At 37.3% G+C, this 16,167-nt stretch overlaps 1 protein-coding gene and 1 pseudogene across 1 annotated transcript; one reads left to right on the top strand and one right to left on the bottom strand.

Annotated features, from left to right (window-relative positions):
- Positions 1-78: 78 nt before the first annotated feature.
- On the bottom strand, positions 79-3,620 carry LOC137747512 (zinc finger CCCH domain-containing protein 48-like). Its single transcript, XM_068487638.1, has 8 exons — positions 3,399-3,620; positions 2,181-2,694; positions 1,631-1,816; positions 1,431-1,532; positions 1,194-1,340; positions 880-1,059; positions 561-658; positions 79-473 (listed from the first exon to the last, which is right to left on the bottom strand). Exons 2-8 carry the CDS (start codon positions 2,691-2,693, stop codon positions 326-328), a joined length of 1,374 nt encoding a protein of 457 aa, XP_068343739.1. The 5' UTR covers position 2,694; positions 3,399-3,620; the 3' UTR covers positions 79-325.
- A 4,782-nt stretch (positions 3,621-8,402) lies between these two features.
- LOC137748354 (uncharacterized) lies at positions 8,403-14,909 on the top strand (annotated as a pseudogene).
- The last annotated feature ends 1,258 nt before the right edge of the window (positions 14,910-16,167 follow it).

Below are 16,167 nucleotides of genomic sequence, written 5' to 3'. Positions count from 1 at the left end.
AACCCCCTACACCCTTTTTGGTTCCAATAGAATGAAAGAAATTCAGTTTACTAACAGAGGCAACTCTGAACGACCGTATTTCTGATGAATGTAATCTATATAATAATGATTCATACTTTACATCGACGAAATTCATAGTTCATTACACTGTACAATCGAACATATTAGAGGAATCGTATATGAAAAATTGAGCCCTAGAGCAATGAACAAACCTAATCTGAATGCATGAATGGATTTTAAACTTCAGATGAATGCTTAACGACCATCACAGCAATGGCTCTTGCAAACCAAAAGAATATATGGACGCGTCGGGCAGTGGAGTAACTCATGAAGACTCAACTTTGTTGTAAGGCTCCATCCACTTCCAAACAGAAACGAGACCGGTTGCATCCCCGCTGAAGAATAATCCTCCAGGTCCTACCCCAATCCTCCGAATTTCTCGTTTTGCAAATAATCTGCCCCTTTCAGAAAATCTGTAAAAGCAAATCATAAAGTGAGAAGCTTTGGAACTTCAAAAAACCAAGAATCGGAGCGTTTAGTATCAGGCACTGTGGACTTACGATGGCAGCTCCAATAAGCGAACAGAATTATCATTGCAAGAACAAAGCAAGATTGGCTTCGTTTCTGGGTCTGTCATTCCAGCAAGATCAAGGACACCCTGTTGCATGAAGAATAGTATCATAAGATTTGGTTTGTGCAAAAAATGGAAATTGAGCACACCACTATCAAGTATACAACAAGACTTTATCAGACAGTAATACAAATTGCACAACTGAATGCAAGAATATTACTTTGAACCGTGAAAACTAACACCCTAGAATACTATAATAACTGAAAGTACATAACAAAAGGGAAAGGATTAAAGATAGAATAACATACATGCTCCTCACTGTGGGTGTAGGTCACTTCCAAGCTGCCTCGTTCAGTGGCTGCCCACACCTTTATTGTGCAGTCCAATGAACACGAGAGCAAAAATTTATCCCAGCAAATAAGAGACATCACCGCACCAGAATGCCCTTTTAGTGTCATAACACACTGTAAAGTATCAAGATCCCAAACCTGAAACAAAGAAAATCACAGTAAATTACTCTATATGACATTGAACACAGAAGCACCACAAAATAAGGGTTTTGGCCACACTGCATTAAGTAATATCCCAACAGCATATATTACAATAAATTCTACAAACTCACCCTGATTGTATGGTCCACAGATCCCGAGTACAGCCTGTTTGCCCCAACAATTAAACATACAACAGGACCAGTGTGGCCTTTCAGAGTTGCAGCAGGAACAAACGAATTTGTTTGGGGACAGCCTTTCCACACATATATAACACCATCCTGCAGTATATAAGGAAACAGATAAATCATTTGAAACTTATGAACTATGAATAAGTGGATGAAGAAATATCCAATTGTTAGGTTCTCTACCTGTGCCCCAGCAAAAAGCATTTCTTTACCAACCACAATAGCATGCACTTGGCCTGCAGGTCCATCCAGATTGAATTCCACATTTGATTCAATGTTCCATGCCTGCAACATCAAGCACAATCAGCATAAACATATTGAACAAACCAAGCAACAAAAAGAATACACAACTGTATAATAATGAAATTAACACGCTAAAATACCTTAACAAGATTTGGAACGCCAATGAAAATCCATGGTCCTTCACTAACTAAACAACCTGCTTCATCACCAAGGTTCACCACACGGTCACACTGACCATTATGGCAGTCCCAAACTCTGGCTGCTCCGTCTTTACCAGTGGAATAAAGCTTGTTAGATCTTTCAGGAAGTGCAATACCAGTGACGGCCTGTTGACATATATTTCACCATTAGAATGACTGTCCAAACACACAAATTAAGAAGAACGACAAATACCTATTTGTGCTCTATAGAAGTGGAAATAGAAGGTAAGCAAAATTTGCTTTTTAGAACATAAAATTACTCTATATAAGTTTAATATTTCCATAAACAATTGTGTTTGGAAATATATAAATTATAATTTTGGAAGACCAATAACTAACACAAAATAAAAGAGCTTGAGTAAAACTGTAAAACAAGTAATAGCCAAAATTATATTGTCTTCTCCACTCATCAGTTCCTTCTAGTTTCCCGTTCGAAGAAGATAAAATAGAACAAATTTAAAAAGACAACATATTTGTTCAATAGAAATACCTTCTTGTGCCCTTGGAGTTTTGCCAACATTGAGAACCCCTTTCCACTAAACCACTTGTGCAAATACAGGCATCGATCACCTTTCACACAATTCCCATCTACCCAGTACTTGCAGACTTGGGATTTCTGAATAGCATTGCTTGTCTGAGTAGCATTGCTGATCGGACCAGGATTGCTCTTCTGAGTAGCATTGCCTTTCTGAGCAGCAATGCTTTTCTGATGAGCATTGTCTGCATTGCCTTTCTGAGCAGCATTGTTTTTCTGAGGAGCATTGTATGCATTGCCCTTTCCGGTAGTAGTTTCCTCCTTTGTCCAAACAAGAGCCTTCTTTTTTGAAATGTGAAGGTTCATGGATGACTCTGGTGCACCCGGGTGCAAAAACCTACAGGATTCCTTAGTGCATCTTCCAGCTGCCCAATAAATGCAAACAGATTTTGAAGGTCCTCCTACTGGTCGACTATACGCTGATCTTTCTGGTCTATTCGCGGGCCTCCTTAATGCCTTAGTCGCCATACTATAAACACAAATTTAGTACCAATGAGAGATTGCCGTCACGCAGCTTAAAAGTGACCCACCCAAACAGAAACCCTAAATACCAAGCATCAACAGAACCCCAATTCTCATATTCTAATATGTCCTCCTTTCTTCAAATAACCCGAAAATTAAATGAAACCCGGTAAGCCTTCAAATCTGAATGGATGTAGTACAAACACGCTCTAGGAATCGAGAAACTATCAATGTCGGATTCTTTAATTCACATCATGAACCAAAAACGAAAACTTTTCAATCTAATCAACCGCCGATTCCTTGGCGAATTCTATATAAAAACAAAAGTAAGCCGAAAATCAAAACCCTAGATTTGCAGCCTGATTGAGAATCAACTCCATAGTACCATCACGCTCTAAGAATCGAGAAACTCAATGTCGAATTCTTTAAATCCTTGGAAGAAATTCGAAAACTTTGCAATCTAATCAGTCGCCGATTCCTGAGCGAATTCTAAATAAAAATAAGAGTAATCTGAAAAACGAAACCCTAAATTTGCATCCTGAGCGACAATAAAACCCAGACAGAAAACCCATCATCATCCTTACGCCAAACGCGTTCGACTAAAAAAAACCCTAGATGGCCTCCTGGGGTATCCGTTAACGTCGTGTAAAGAACAAAACCCTAGATGTAATTACACGATTGCAGAGACGTGCGTACGGAGAAGAAGCAAACCTGAGAGAAGAGAAGTAATCGATGATCGATTCGATTAGCCGAAAGCTTGAAGGCTTGAAGCGATTCGAGTCTCGTGTAAACTGTTTCCGATGCCCAGTCAATCGAAATCGACGAGCGATCACAGAGAGATGGAGAGAATGTGAATAGTTAGCGATTGAAACCCTAATTTTATGAGAAGTTTGATCGCAGAGAGATGGAGGGAACCGATGAAATATGATCACGCTGGGCCTGTAGCTGCTTTTATATACTTATCGTAGGTTGGAGTATCCTACTCGCGCCAGATAAAATGTACTGGGACGCGGGATCTGACAGCTAATCCTGACCCCCCGTTATATGTTTTTCTTACGCAACTAATCCTGACCCTTGGATTTGTATATTTTGGAAATCACCACAAATAATTCCGTTTTCCTCGCTTTCAGAAAAACAAAAGAAAAACCGTTTTTCCCTCTTCATAAATTTTTCTTTTAAGTCCTTATAATTTTTTTTTATTCATTTCATACCTTTCTCTAAAGGTAATGTTTAGACCTACCCTAGCTATTGAAATAAAATTTAAATTTTAGGTTCTAAACTTATTCAAACTTACTTCAACCTTTGGGACAAATATGAGTTAAAACTCAAAACTTTTTTCTGAGCCAAATTTAGCTCAAGATTCCCCCTGGGTTAGTGGGGCTGCTCCACCATATATGTATATTTTTTTTGGTTTTATATTTATAAATTCATTGATACAACGATTAAGATCTAATTGGATGAAATTCAACAGTAAAAAAAAATAATAATCTAACGGTCCAAATTTAAATCCAATGGCTAAAGTAATTAAAAAAAAATTCTTTTATGTGTTTCATAGTGTTTCAAGAGTTTTATGGTGTCAGTTAGTAATTTTTCAATATTTGTCAGAATCTAAATAGTTTTAGGTTAAAATATTCATAAAATTAAATTATGATAGTTTACATAATTTTTTTCTTTTAAAAAAGTTACTTTAAGAAAAAAAGTTAGCCTAAATTCATTATTTAATGATTTGTGACTAAAATTTTAACCTAGAAAGATTGGATCAAAAAAATTGTTTCTCGGTTAAAAACTAAATTTTATAGGCTCAAATTTTTAGGTTTTAGCTCAAGGGTTGGAGATGGTCTTGAAGGACACAATTTGCAGACATCACATGCACCCTAAGGCCATCTTCAATCGAGAGGGTTAAACATAACCTCCTCCATAATTATAGCTGATGCAAAAAATAATTTAATGAACAGTGTCAGGCCACGCTTATATTCTCCAATCGGAAGGCCTTACAAATGATATTATCTATGGGGGAGGGATGGGTTTAGCATCACAAATAGGCTAGTAATAATATGGTTCAAATTGCCTTTTGCGAGAAATGAACCTAAAACCTCTCATTTATAAGTGAAGAGGAATACAACTAGACTTTAGTATTAAGTGGCGGTGGGCTTCATAGAGTTAGAGATGAGTTTTTGATAAATCCGGCCATGTTTGAGTCTTTTGACTTACACTTTGTTTGGATACAATAAAATGAAACATAATTTCATTTAAAATACAGAACTTGGGATGGGAAAACAGTTTTCCCTCGTTTGGGAACTTGTAGCGTAAGAATAGCCAATTTCTACGGGAAAAAAAAGGAGGAAATTGGGATGAAGATTTTCGAGTTTAATTTCCATCTAAATAGGTGGAATTTCACAATTCCAACAACAATGAGAATCCCAAATTCATCGGCTGGAAATCTTGCAAGCGCCAAATTTCATGATTAGGGCGGCAAACTGGGATGATTATCGCCAAAGTTCACAATAAAAGGGCTGCATCTTCACTCTATTAACTTTCCAATCTTCGAAGGGATTCTCACTCATGCTTCATCTTCTTCCTTCGTTCTAGGTCAGCCTCTACTCTCTTCTTTCTTGAATTATTTTAAGCTTTTTAGGTATACTCTTTATAGAAATTGTGAATTTTGTTGATAGTCATATGCTTGGTGTGCTTATTAGGTTTTTTTTCTTTGATTGAATTGTGTATTGGGTCTGTAACCTTATCTAGGAAAGGGGGAAGGTTTTTTGATGGCCTTTGGTGTTAGTTCAGAAGTTCCTTATTACAGATGTTCTTTTGAAGGTTAACAATAACCAAGATTGAATATGATGATTTTGTTAAGCCACCGAAGCAATAATTGAAAGAAGGAATTACTCTCATGATAGTAATTCCAGATTGTTCTATCTTTATGAACCAACTGTTGATTTGCATGTGACTTGTCACATCTTGGCCCGGGATGGATCACTTTCCAGCCCTGCTCCACCACCGTAGCACGATATTGTCCGCTTTGGGCTTACCATTCCCTCACGGTTTTGTTTTTGGGAACTCACGAGCAACTTCCCAGTGGGTCGCCCATCATGGGATTGCTCTAGCCCCCTTCTCGCTTAACTTCAGAGTTCCTACGGAACCCGAAGCCAGTGAGCTCCCAAAAGGCCTCGTGCTAGGTAGGGATGGGAATATACATATAAGGATCACTACCCTGAGCGATGTGGGATGTCATAATCCACCCCCATTAGGGGCCCGACGTCCTCGTCGGCACACACGCGACCAGGGTTAGGCTCTGAAACCAAATTGTCACATCCTGGCCCGGGGCGGATCACTTCCCGGGCCTGCTCCACCACCGTAGCACGATATTGTCCGCTTTGGGTTTACCATTCCCTCACGGTTTTGTTTTTGGGAACTCACGAGCAACTTCCCCAGTGGGTCACCCATCATGGGATTGCTCTAGCCCCCTTCTCGCTTAACTTCAGAGTTCCTACGGAACCCGAAGCCACTGAGCTCCCAAAAGGCCTCGTGCTAGGTAGGGATGAGAATAGACATATAAGGATCACTACCCTGGGCGATGTGGGATGTCACATGACTTGTATGACTACTCATTTTTTTTCTGTTCACTTTTGTCTCATTTGTTTTTTGATTGCATAGCCTCACTCTTAATCTCTTGCCTCAAAAACCTTGTGTGTCTACTACATGTATATCTACAACTTTTGGTTAAAACAGAAAGTTGCATATCCCATAACTATTGTTGCATATCACAATATATCTTTGTTCATATATTCAAATAGGTATGGAAAATACTGATGTTGTAGACATGCTAATGAGATTAAAGCGAAAGTGTGCTATAAATGAAAAGGAAAATAGGAAAAAAAGGAAAATTATTGTTATATATGTTATTGTCATTGTCATGCATTGGTATGGTAAGTGTATTCTTCTCAAAGAACCTTCAAATGATTGGAATCAAGAAAGACAACAAATTTTGTTGATGTGCCTCATACAAAGAGAAAACCGATCACCCCCTAAAGATATGATTGTAGATTCACTTGCCAAGATGGCTTCATCCTTTCAAGATTATATTTGTGCAGACACAAAAAGCTTGATCCAACAGAGGTATATGATGAAGTAAATGCAATACCAGATCTTAGTAAAGAAGAACAATTCAAAGCATGTGCTTGGTTGATCGAAAATGACAAGCAATTTCTCATGTTGAAAACATTCACAGTTGAGAAGAAAAAGAATATGGTATTATTGTCACATCTCGGTCTCCCGCCTTGAGGATATTGTCCGCTTTGGCATTCCTGGCCTGGACTAGGTCGCAGACACCAGGCTACCGCACGGTTTTGTTTTTGCAGGCCGCAGCCCCAAAAGGCCTCCTCAAAGGGTACCACCAGGCATGAAAGACCACGCCCTCACGGGCGATGTGGGATACTACAATCCACCCCCCTTAGGGAGTCCGACGTCCTCGTCAGCACACCACGACCGTGAGTCTGGCTCTGATACCAAATTGTCACATCCCGGTCTCCCGCCTTGAGGATATTGTCCGCTTTGGCATTCCTGGCCTGGACTAGGTCGCAGACACCAGGCTACCGCACGGTTTTGTTTTTGCAGGCCGCAGCCCCAAAAGGCCTCCTCAAAGGGTACCACCAGGCATGTACATATAAGGCCCAAAGACCACGCCCTCACGGGCGATGTGGGATACTACAATTATTGTTTACTTCACGAGGTGCATATGATTGTTTTCATTATATTTCCTATGTTAGTATTTTTCAGTAAGATATTAGTTAGAATAAAAGCCTTGTATGTCATGAAAGTTCTTTAACATTTGCAAGTGTGCTTTATTGGGATTTTCCTACATTAATCAACTCGATCAGATTATTGTAGACTCATCACATTATTGCAGCTGTTAATTGTTGGAAAATTTAGACTCTGGTTTTAACTAACTAATGTCTTGCTGATGTATTATTTTGAATCAAATTGATGATTTTATAATTAATGTCTCATTTTTGTTTGATGACCTTAACCCTGATGATTTATAACCAGTTTAACGTTTTTATTCAAATTTGTATTTCCTCTATATAATACAAATTCTAGAGAATATCCAAACGATGAAATTTAAAATTCTTGTCATTTTGTAATTTCTATGTATCTAACATCCAAACGATGAAATTTCAATTAACGAGAATTTAATTACTGTCAATTGTAATTCCTGTCATTTAAAATTATGCCATAATTTAAAAGTTGTTGAAAATGCTGATGGGTAGTGAATGCCCAAGTGTTTTGGTGGAGTTTTTCAATGCTCTCACAGGTTGGCTTTTAACATTTGCATTGTTTATGAATAAACATATACATTGTCAATTCCCATGACAGTTTGAAAACTGACTCTGGGAATCAAGATGTCATTTGTCAAAAAGTGTGTTGTAAATTTCAAATGTAGTAATACGAGTTGCTCTATAAATAGAGCACTCGACTGCAATCAAAACATATACAAGAAAATATAAGAAGAAGAGAACGAAAGAAAAAGATCAGGAACATCATCTATTCCTCTGTCTTTATTTGTTATCCTCTTGTACTATATTTTAATATCACATTAAAAAGTTATCTCTCTAACTTTTACCTATTTATAACAAAAGTTCTTGCAAACGTAATGTTATGGATTTTAACCCTCAAATAGAAATGGCCTAAAGCCCTTCCTTTGTAGACGTACGATACTGAAACACTTGAAGCTGCTATTTGCCAAACGCCTCACTCTCCCTCTCTCTCTCTCATTAACACACACAGCAATGGCGAGCTCACAGGAAGAGGCCAAGCTCAAACGATTCCTCCAGTGGTTACAGGTTTTTTTTCTATATAAAATCTTTCACTAATCAAATAGTGCAACTGCGTTTTTGTTTTCGATCATTTGGGTTTCTGAATTCAGGTTAATGGACCGGAGCTACGCGGCTGCAAAATCAAATACTCCTATTCCAACAAAGGGTTTGGCATTTTTTTCGGCTAATGATGTTTCTGATGTTAACCCACCTCTTCCTTTTACTCATAAATTGTTGGGTTTTTGTTTATCATGTTTTGAGTGTCAAAAGGCTGCATTCTTTGAAAACCATATGGGAAGATAAACCAGAGAACTCGATTTTATGGGTTTCTTGGGTTGGACAAACCTTGTCAACTCGAACTTATGCTCGAATTTTGGGATATTTGATAGGTTTAGTAAACATGGACATAATTTCTTAACCCGAATTAAAGGGCCACTAACTCAAGAAACTGGATATAAATATATGGGTTATTTACATCTTACATTTTTGTTTTAAACAGTAAATTGTTCATGATTTATCTGGTTCTTTGTCTAAATTATTTATAGATATAATGAAGGGATTGAAGATGATTGTAATATATTTATTAGCGTAACTACTTGGTTAAACAACCATTTACATTTGTTCATAATAGTTGCAGAAGATTTGTCATAATTTTTTTTTTTCCAATCTGCTCAGCAGCTCGAGTACTATGGACTACTTCATTTCTCTGACTTCCTTATTCGGCCAAACTGATCATGCCCTCCCCTTATTAAGATCTATGGGTACAAATAGAATTTGTTATGTGTCGCAATAAAACCACATTGTAAGGGGTTGATCCCGAAAATTCATACACCAGTTTGGGATGTTCTGTTTTTCCTTTATGATGTGGGACATTCTAAGTTGTAAGTTGCAACAATCTCACATTTGGAGCATAATTCTGATTTATTTTGAGAAATAAATATCAGGGGTTCTATTAGTTGCTCCTCTGGATTTGGCGATAACTCCAATGAGAGTTTTGCAAGACCCTCTTCTTGGACCAGAATGTAGAGCAATGTTTGAAGAAGGTGATGCAGATGATAGGCTCTTGATGATCTTATATCTGACAGTGGAGCGCCTCCGCAAGAATTCTTCTTGGAAACCGTATGTATAGATTTCCTTTTGTTGAATTATCAATTCCAAACTTTCTCGTTTCTTTGGTAGCTGAGCTTCTCTTGGGTGGAATGGAAGATAACATCAGGTACTTTGATATGCTTCCGACCACTTTTGGCAATCCACTTTGGTTTACTGATGATGAGCTTTTGGAGCTAAAAGGGACAACATTGTATCGAGCAACGGAAATGCAGGTAAAAGAGTTTTGGGCATCTGGCCATCATATTTAAATATCCAAATGTAGGTTGTATATGTACATGTCGTCTGATGTGGGAAACTGCATCCAATGATGGTTTGTTATGGTTCTTCTAAGATGAGGTATAGATAATGTACAATACCTTTTTGAAATTTTTTTTCTTATGAGATGTCAGAAAATGCTTTTAATTTTTAGCTAGATTTCAGGTGTGCAGCAGACTTTTAGGTTGGAGTTTATTTTTTGTGATATTGATAATGTCATTTGTTGGGTTTTTAGGTTAAACTTGTACTGATGTTCATGCCGAAAATTATCTATGTGTGGTTTCACAACTTTTTCACTCCAAGCTCATTTGGCTTCCCAGCATGCCAAAGTTTAGTTTAAATTGTATGGTTTTACAAGTATCTATTGTCATTTTTGATATATAGTTCTGTCAAATATGTTTGTAGTTTATCTTCCGAGTGTAATACATGTGACCAGAGACAGGTTTATCATACAGAAGAAAAGCTTGGTGTCGTTATATGATGACAAACTGAAGGCTCTGGTGAAGAAACTGTTAACTCTGGATAGGGATTTGGAAAGGTGTGTAAATCCATATATATATATATATATATATGTATGTATGTATGTATGTATGTATGTACATATTTTCCTTATAAATTTCTGAAGGGAATGAAATTTGTAAGTATTTAATTCAGAAATCACAGAGGTAGCGTACGGTATGAATGATTGGTTGAGAAATAATTAGTTCCATTCTTTTCTTGTGGTCCTTGTCATGCCCAGTCTTGTGACTTTTTCCTAACTAGTGTTGGATCAACAAATATACAGCTCATGTTAAAATCCTGTGAAAGCATTATTTTTCGTTTTTGGTTAAATGCGAAAACATTATTTGGTTATGTAAGACTATTGGACTGTAGACCACAATTTATGATGAAATCTATCTGGTTGGTGGACTTCTGAAGTTTCGTATTTTTTTTCCGGTTGCATGTAATTCATTTTTTCATCGTTGAGTAATCAGGTGTCTTAGTCTGCATGCTTGTGGTACTTTCATATGAATTGATCATCTATTTAATGGTCAGACTCTTGAATAATGGTATACGATGGCAGACTGTCAATTTTTCATGGTGCTAGGCTTTCAGTTGTCATTATGTTACAAGTGAATGAGGCGTATACTCTTGTAAGATGCTATGTAAATTGTAAAGTTACATGTTGAACAACATTCAGAAGGATAGACATTAGAATCAGTTGTATGCATCCTCAGAATTTACAATGATTAATTACTGATCATATACAATACCTGTTGCTTCTTTTCAGAGATATGTGCCTTGAAGATTTCCTCTGGTAGGTACCATCTTTGTGACTAATCTAACGATTTTTTTAATTGAATCCTCTCCCTAATAATGTCTTCATGGTGCTTTAGACCTTTGTTCCTATGTATTACAACTGCTTTCATGCTAGAGCAATTTCTCTGTTTTGGACCCGTGCTTTAAACCTTCCCCTTCCATATTCTTATGTATTTCCCAAAATTCAAGAAGACAGAGCTTCAGGTGGCAAAAATTCTGAGGTTTCTACAAATATTTGCAAAGAAGAGTTGGTTAATGGAAGAGATGAAAGTGGTAAAGTCAATTTTTTTACATCACCAATACACTTCATCAGTATGTATTAGGTGTTTGATTTGGTATTTTTTGATACAAAATGTTTCTGTTTATTCTAATATAAGTGATTTCTTTAATTAGGATGTCAGGTTGAAGGGGTTGATATTCAATTTGGTAAAGTGACATCCACGCCTAAACAAAACAAGACTGTCTGGGTGTAGGGTCTTGTTCCTGGCATTGACTTTTGCAACCATGGTATGCCGGCTGTTTATCAAGTGTTTGGAGAGTCTTTATTCTGTTAACCTTACTAGCTGAAATATGTGGCTCTTCAGATATAAAGGCAGCAGCAACATGGGAAGTTGATGAAACTGGATCGATAACTGGAGTTCCAAATTCTATGTACCTTCTTTCTGGTAGTATTCTTTTAACATCAGTTGCTCCCCTTTTCTTGCTGAAAAGCAACAGTTTAATTTGTTACACTCATAATATCTTGTATTGGTTTCATAGCACACAAATTTATCTCACCGTGACTGTTGCTATTGAATTTTCGCAGTACTTGTTTTCACTTCTCCTCTTTTTATATTTAGCAGAGGTTTAATCTCATCACATACAAGTTTATGTAACTTTGACAGTTTCTATGAATTGTTCCGCACTTGTTTTCATTTCTTTTCTTTGGTCTAATTAGCTGGGCCTTTTTTTTGTTTCTCTTCAATTGGAAAGCTGGACAACCCTTGCAGATTGACGCAGAGATTTCCATAAGTTATGGTAGCAAAGGGAACGAGGTACTGTTTGGTGTCACTTATACTTTTGTTTGTTTCTGACACCAAATTTACTATTAACATTGTATTTATTGTACTCTGCATACCTCCTAACAGGTGCCGCCAGACTTGACCTTCATACCTAGTAACTTAACATAATTTCGTTAAAATGGTTGCCTTTGTCCTCGCACATCGTTGCCTCAACTTATAATCTGGAATCATGTTTCATTTCATGTGCTACTTATTGCATTGCATGTCAACATTTTCATGCATTGAGCATACATTCTTACTTAGGTTTACTAGTCCAACAGATTTAACTTTGTTTTGACTTGCCATCGTAGTTTTTTGTTCAGAAAATTTCTTTCTCAAGTGTAAATTGAAAAAGCTACTTTGTCTTAACCACAACAAGTGGCCCAGTGGTAAGGGTGCGGACTGCGACTCCCTAATAAACCAAAAAAATGTGGGAGGTCCCAGGTTCGTTGCTTCGAGTTGATTACTCTGCTTGACTGTGGCCACGGGCAGGGTGAAATTCCCCATACCCTTTCCTAGCCTGGAAGGGGTGAATAACCGTGACTTGCCACCAGTTGTCCCCCCTTTTTAAATGAGGAAAAAGAAACTACTCGTCTTTGCTATCCCATATCTTGTTTTTCTAATCGATTTATCAATTGAAAAGCTCGATCAACTTTCTGAGTCTTGAGTCATTCTCTGTGTTTGTGCAGGAACTGCTTTATCTTTATGGTTTTGTCCTTGATGATAATCCAGCTGACTATCTCATGGTAATGCCTCTAGATTGGAATGTCTTGTGGACTTGTCTTGAATGCTCATTTGTTTCTTAATTAAAATTACTCATTCACAATGGTTATATTATTTTTGGTTTAATCCAAAGAAACTTAAACTTGACTCTATTTGATCTATTAAGGTCCATTATCCAGTGGAGGCCATTCAAAACGTTCCCTTTGCAGACTTGAAAGCACAGCTTCTCGAAGCACAGGTCCGCTATTGTCTGTTTCTGAATTTCATTCAGAAATAAAATAAGTAATGCAATTGGAATTTTAAGGGCATAAACAAAAATATTTCTTAATTTTTTTGTTTGTTTCCCCAAATTTTGTTTCATTATTCATAAACCTGGATCTAACGGAAGTCATGGCACAAAACCGAGCGCAATGGCGTTTTAGGATTCATATAGCTCACGCCACTTAGTGGGATAAGGCTTTGTTGTTGTTATTCATAAACCTGGTTGTTCGCAGAAAGGTGAAACGAGGTGTCTGTTACCTAGAAGTTTACTGGATCATGGCTTTTTCCCAGTAGGCAACTCAAATACTGAAGGAGGTGAGAAGTGCAAACTCGACCATGTTTGCAGCTATAGTTGGAGTGGCCAGTGCAAGATGCCATCGTACTCGAGCAGGTTGGTTTTCCCTGAAGCCTTTTTGACAGCCTTGAGGACTATAGCCATGAAGGAGGATGAGCTACTTCAGGTTTCATCGCTGCTGGAAGAGGTAACAGCTTTGCAGCTATGCATTTTTCTCCGACAAAACCTCGCCATTTCAGTTTTTGCTAGCTGAGAATATACCTTCTTTACATAAGAAAAATTAAGTTTATGGTAAAGCATTAGCGCCCCACCATAGCGCTACGCGGCTAGTCACTGCCCCAATGAATCCCTAGGCATTTGAAAATTAAGGAAGAGCGCCTAGACCTCTGTTATGAATAATTTGCTTCCCTGATTAAAACCCTAATTAAACTATTTTATCTTCAAGCTTGTACAATCAAGAGAGGGGCAGCAACCATCTGATTCTGAAGTTCAAGCAGCGGTATGGGAAGCTTGTGGTGATTCCGGAGCTTTGCAAATACTTGTTGATCTTCTTAACATGAAGTAACTAGTAGGAACCATCATTGAATGTATTTAGCAATGTATTATGACTAACTTGTCAATGAGCATGCCTACATATACATGCAACTTTCAGAAGAGTTGTATTCCTAATCGGATTTCCTACACGCAAGGATGACGGATCTTCAAGAGTCTTCTGGTACAGAGGACTGCGACACCAGTTTGCTTGAAAACGAACATATTACTGAAAGTGCGACCCAGCAGAGTGAGAACAATTTAAGGTACCATCTTCGCCAAAACACACATATTAGTCACCTTCCTATGCGTTTTGCCTACAATAAATTTCCTAGTATTTCCGTCTGTGCAGTTCGTCTCTTATCATCCATTGTCTCCTTTCCAACAACAAAAATGTCGGTAGAGAAACTCAATGTGTTTGTGTTAATCTTGAATTTCCTCGTTTCTTTTTCTAGCTGCAGTGGACAGACGAACGGAGTTGCACGACACAAGTCAGTGAGTCGAAATGACTGGTCTAGTATAGTCTATAGACGTGTGCAGAAGCAACTCACTCGACTATTCCTCAAGGAAGCAGAACGCGCCCTGCAATCAGCCCTCAGCGAAGGGAACTGACTGTTTATGTAAAATCATGCAAGCCTTTGCCAACTTTAGGAAGTGAATTTCGACAATGAATGTCAATAATAAAAGCACTTCTGCACATAGCTAGAAGTGCTTTCTGAAGCGGCAATCCCAAACCGGCTAGTGCTTTTAATTATTTTTTCTCGTGCATGCTAGTCGTTATTTGTTTCCCTCGTACAATAGGGTGCCACCAAAGTTTTCCTTCCCAACTTCTTTTGGTTAACAATCTCTGTAAGACTCAGAGAAATACCAATCTATGGCAATTTTGGTGCAACCCCTATGGTTAATACTTTCGAATAAATTTTCACAAAATGCTACCAACAGTCATCTACACGCTTGGGTAGTTGTTGGGATGTGCTTGGTACCCACATCGTATGTTGTAAGGTCTAATGGTACTCTTTCTGCTTGTAGGAACCAATGATGTCTCCACTCCCTTATAATTTAATCTATGTGGGTTAGTAGAATTGAATATGTACCTTTTGTTAATCCAAATTCACACCAAGTTTTTGCTACAACCAATTGTATACACATTTATGTACGTATCTCTATCATCACACTCTTATCAATCTCCTTCAAGTCATAACTCATGAAACACGTGATGAGATTACTTTTTCACGATTCAACTTATCAAATCCAATGTCAATTCATCGAACAACAATCCCAATGCACATATACAGCAAATTCTTGAGCTCATAAAATACACCACATACTAGACCTGGCAATTTCTTACACGACCCGTTAACACGACACGTAAACGACACGAAAATAACGGGTTTCGGGTCAACACGATAACTAATCGGGTCATTATCGGGTCACACGATAATAACCCGTTAATAACGGGTCCTTAACAAGTTTACACGAGAGTGACACGCAGGTAACCTGTTTCGACACGATAAGAAAAATGATATTTTGATGATTTTAATTTTTTAAACTACTAAAAAAAACTTACTATAAAATGCAATAGATATAATGAATATGTATATATTGTTTATTAATTATTATTCTATATAAACTTTAAATTTTAAGTTTTATTTATTTATTTATTTTTATAGTATATTATAGGAAAAGATTGAGATTAAAAATCATAAAACACATTAAAAATAAAAATATCAAGTAATATAAAAATACCAAACACATAAAAAAATTATAATAATTAATTTCCCGCCTAATATTTCAAGAGTTTCATCTATTTCCCGCCTAATGTTTGGGAAATTTTGCAGCCTATATCCATCCATTTCCCGCCTAATATTTAACCCAAAGAAACTCTAAGTGTTAGTTAATGTATCGTTTTGATGGGATACGCATCCTATGAAACAAATTTCAATGATCCAACCGTCAAACTTGTTTATATATGCTTCGAGATCGCATACGCCAAAATTTGCAAAAAAAAAATATTCAGAGATCAAGAAACGAGACAAAACTTTTCAACGGTTATAAACGAAAAATCACGATTTAACGGTTGTTTTAACTCTGATTTTGATGATTTTTTACAGCTATACTCTTTGACCCTATATGAATATAATGAATGAATT

The sequence above is a fragment of the Pyrus communis genome, chromosome 10 (assembly GCF_963583255.1).
Source record: "Pyrus communis chromosome 10, drPyrComm1.1, whole genome shotgun sequence".
Lineage (NCBI taxonomy): Eukaryota > Viridiplantae > Streptophyta > Magnoliopsida > Rosales > Rosaceae > Pyrus > Pyrus communis.
This window is presented reverse-complemented; position numbering and strand designations above follow the sequence as displayed.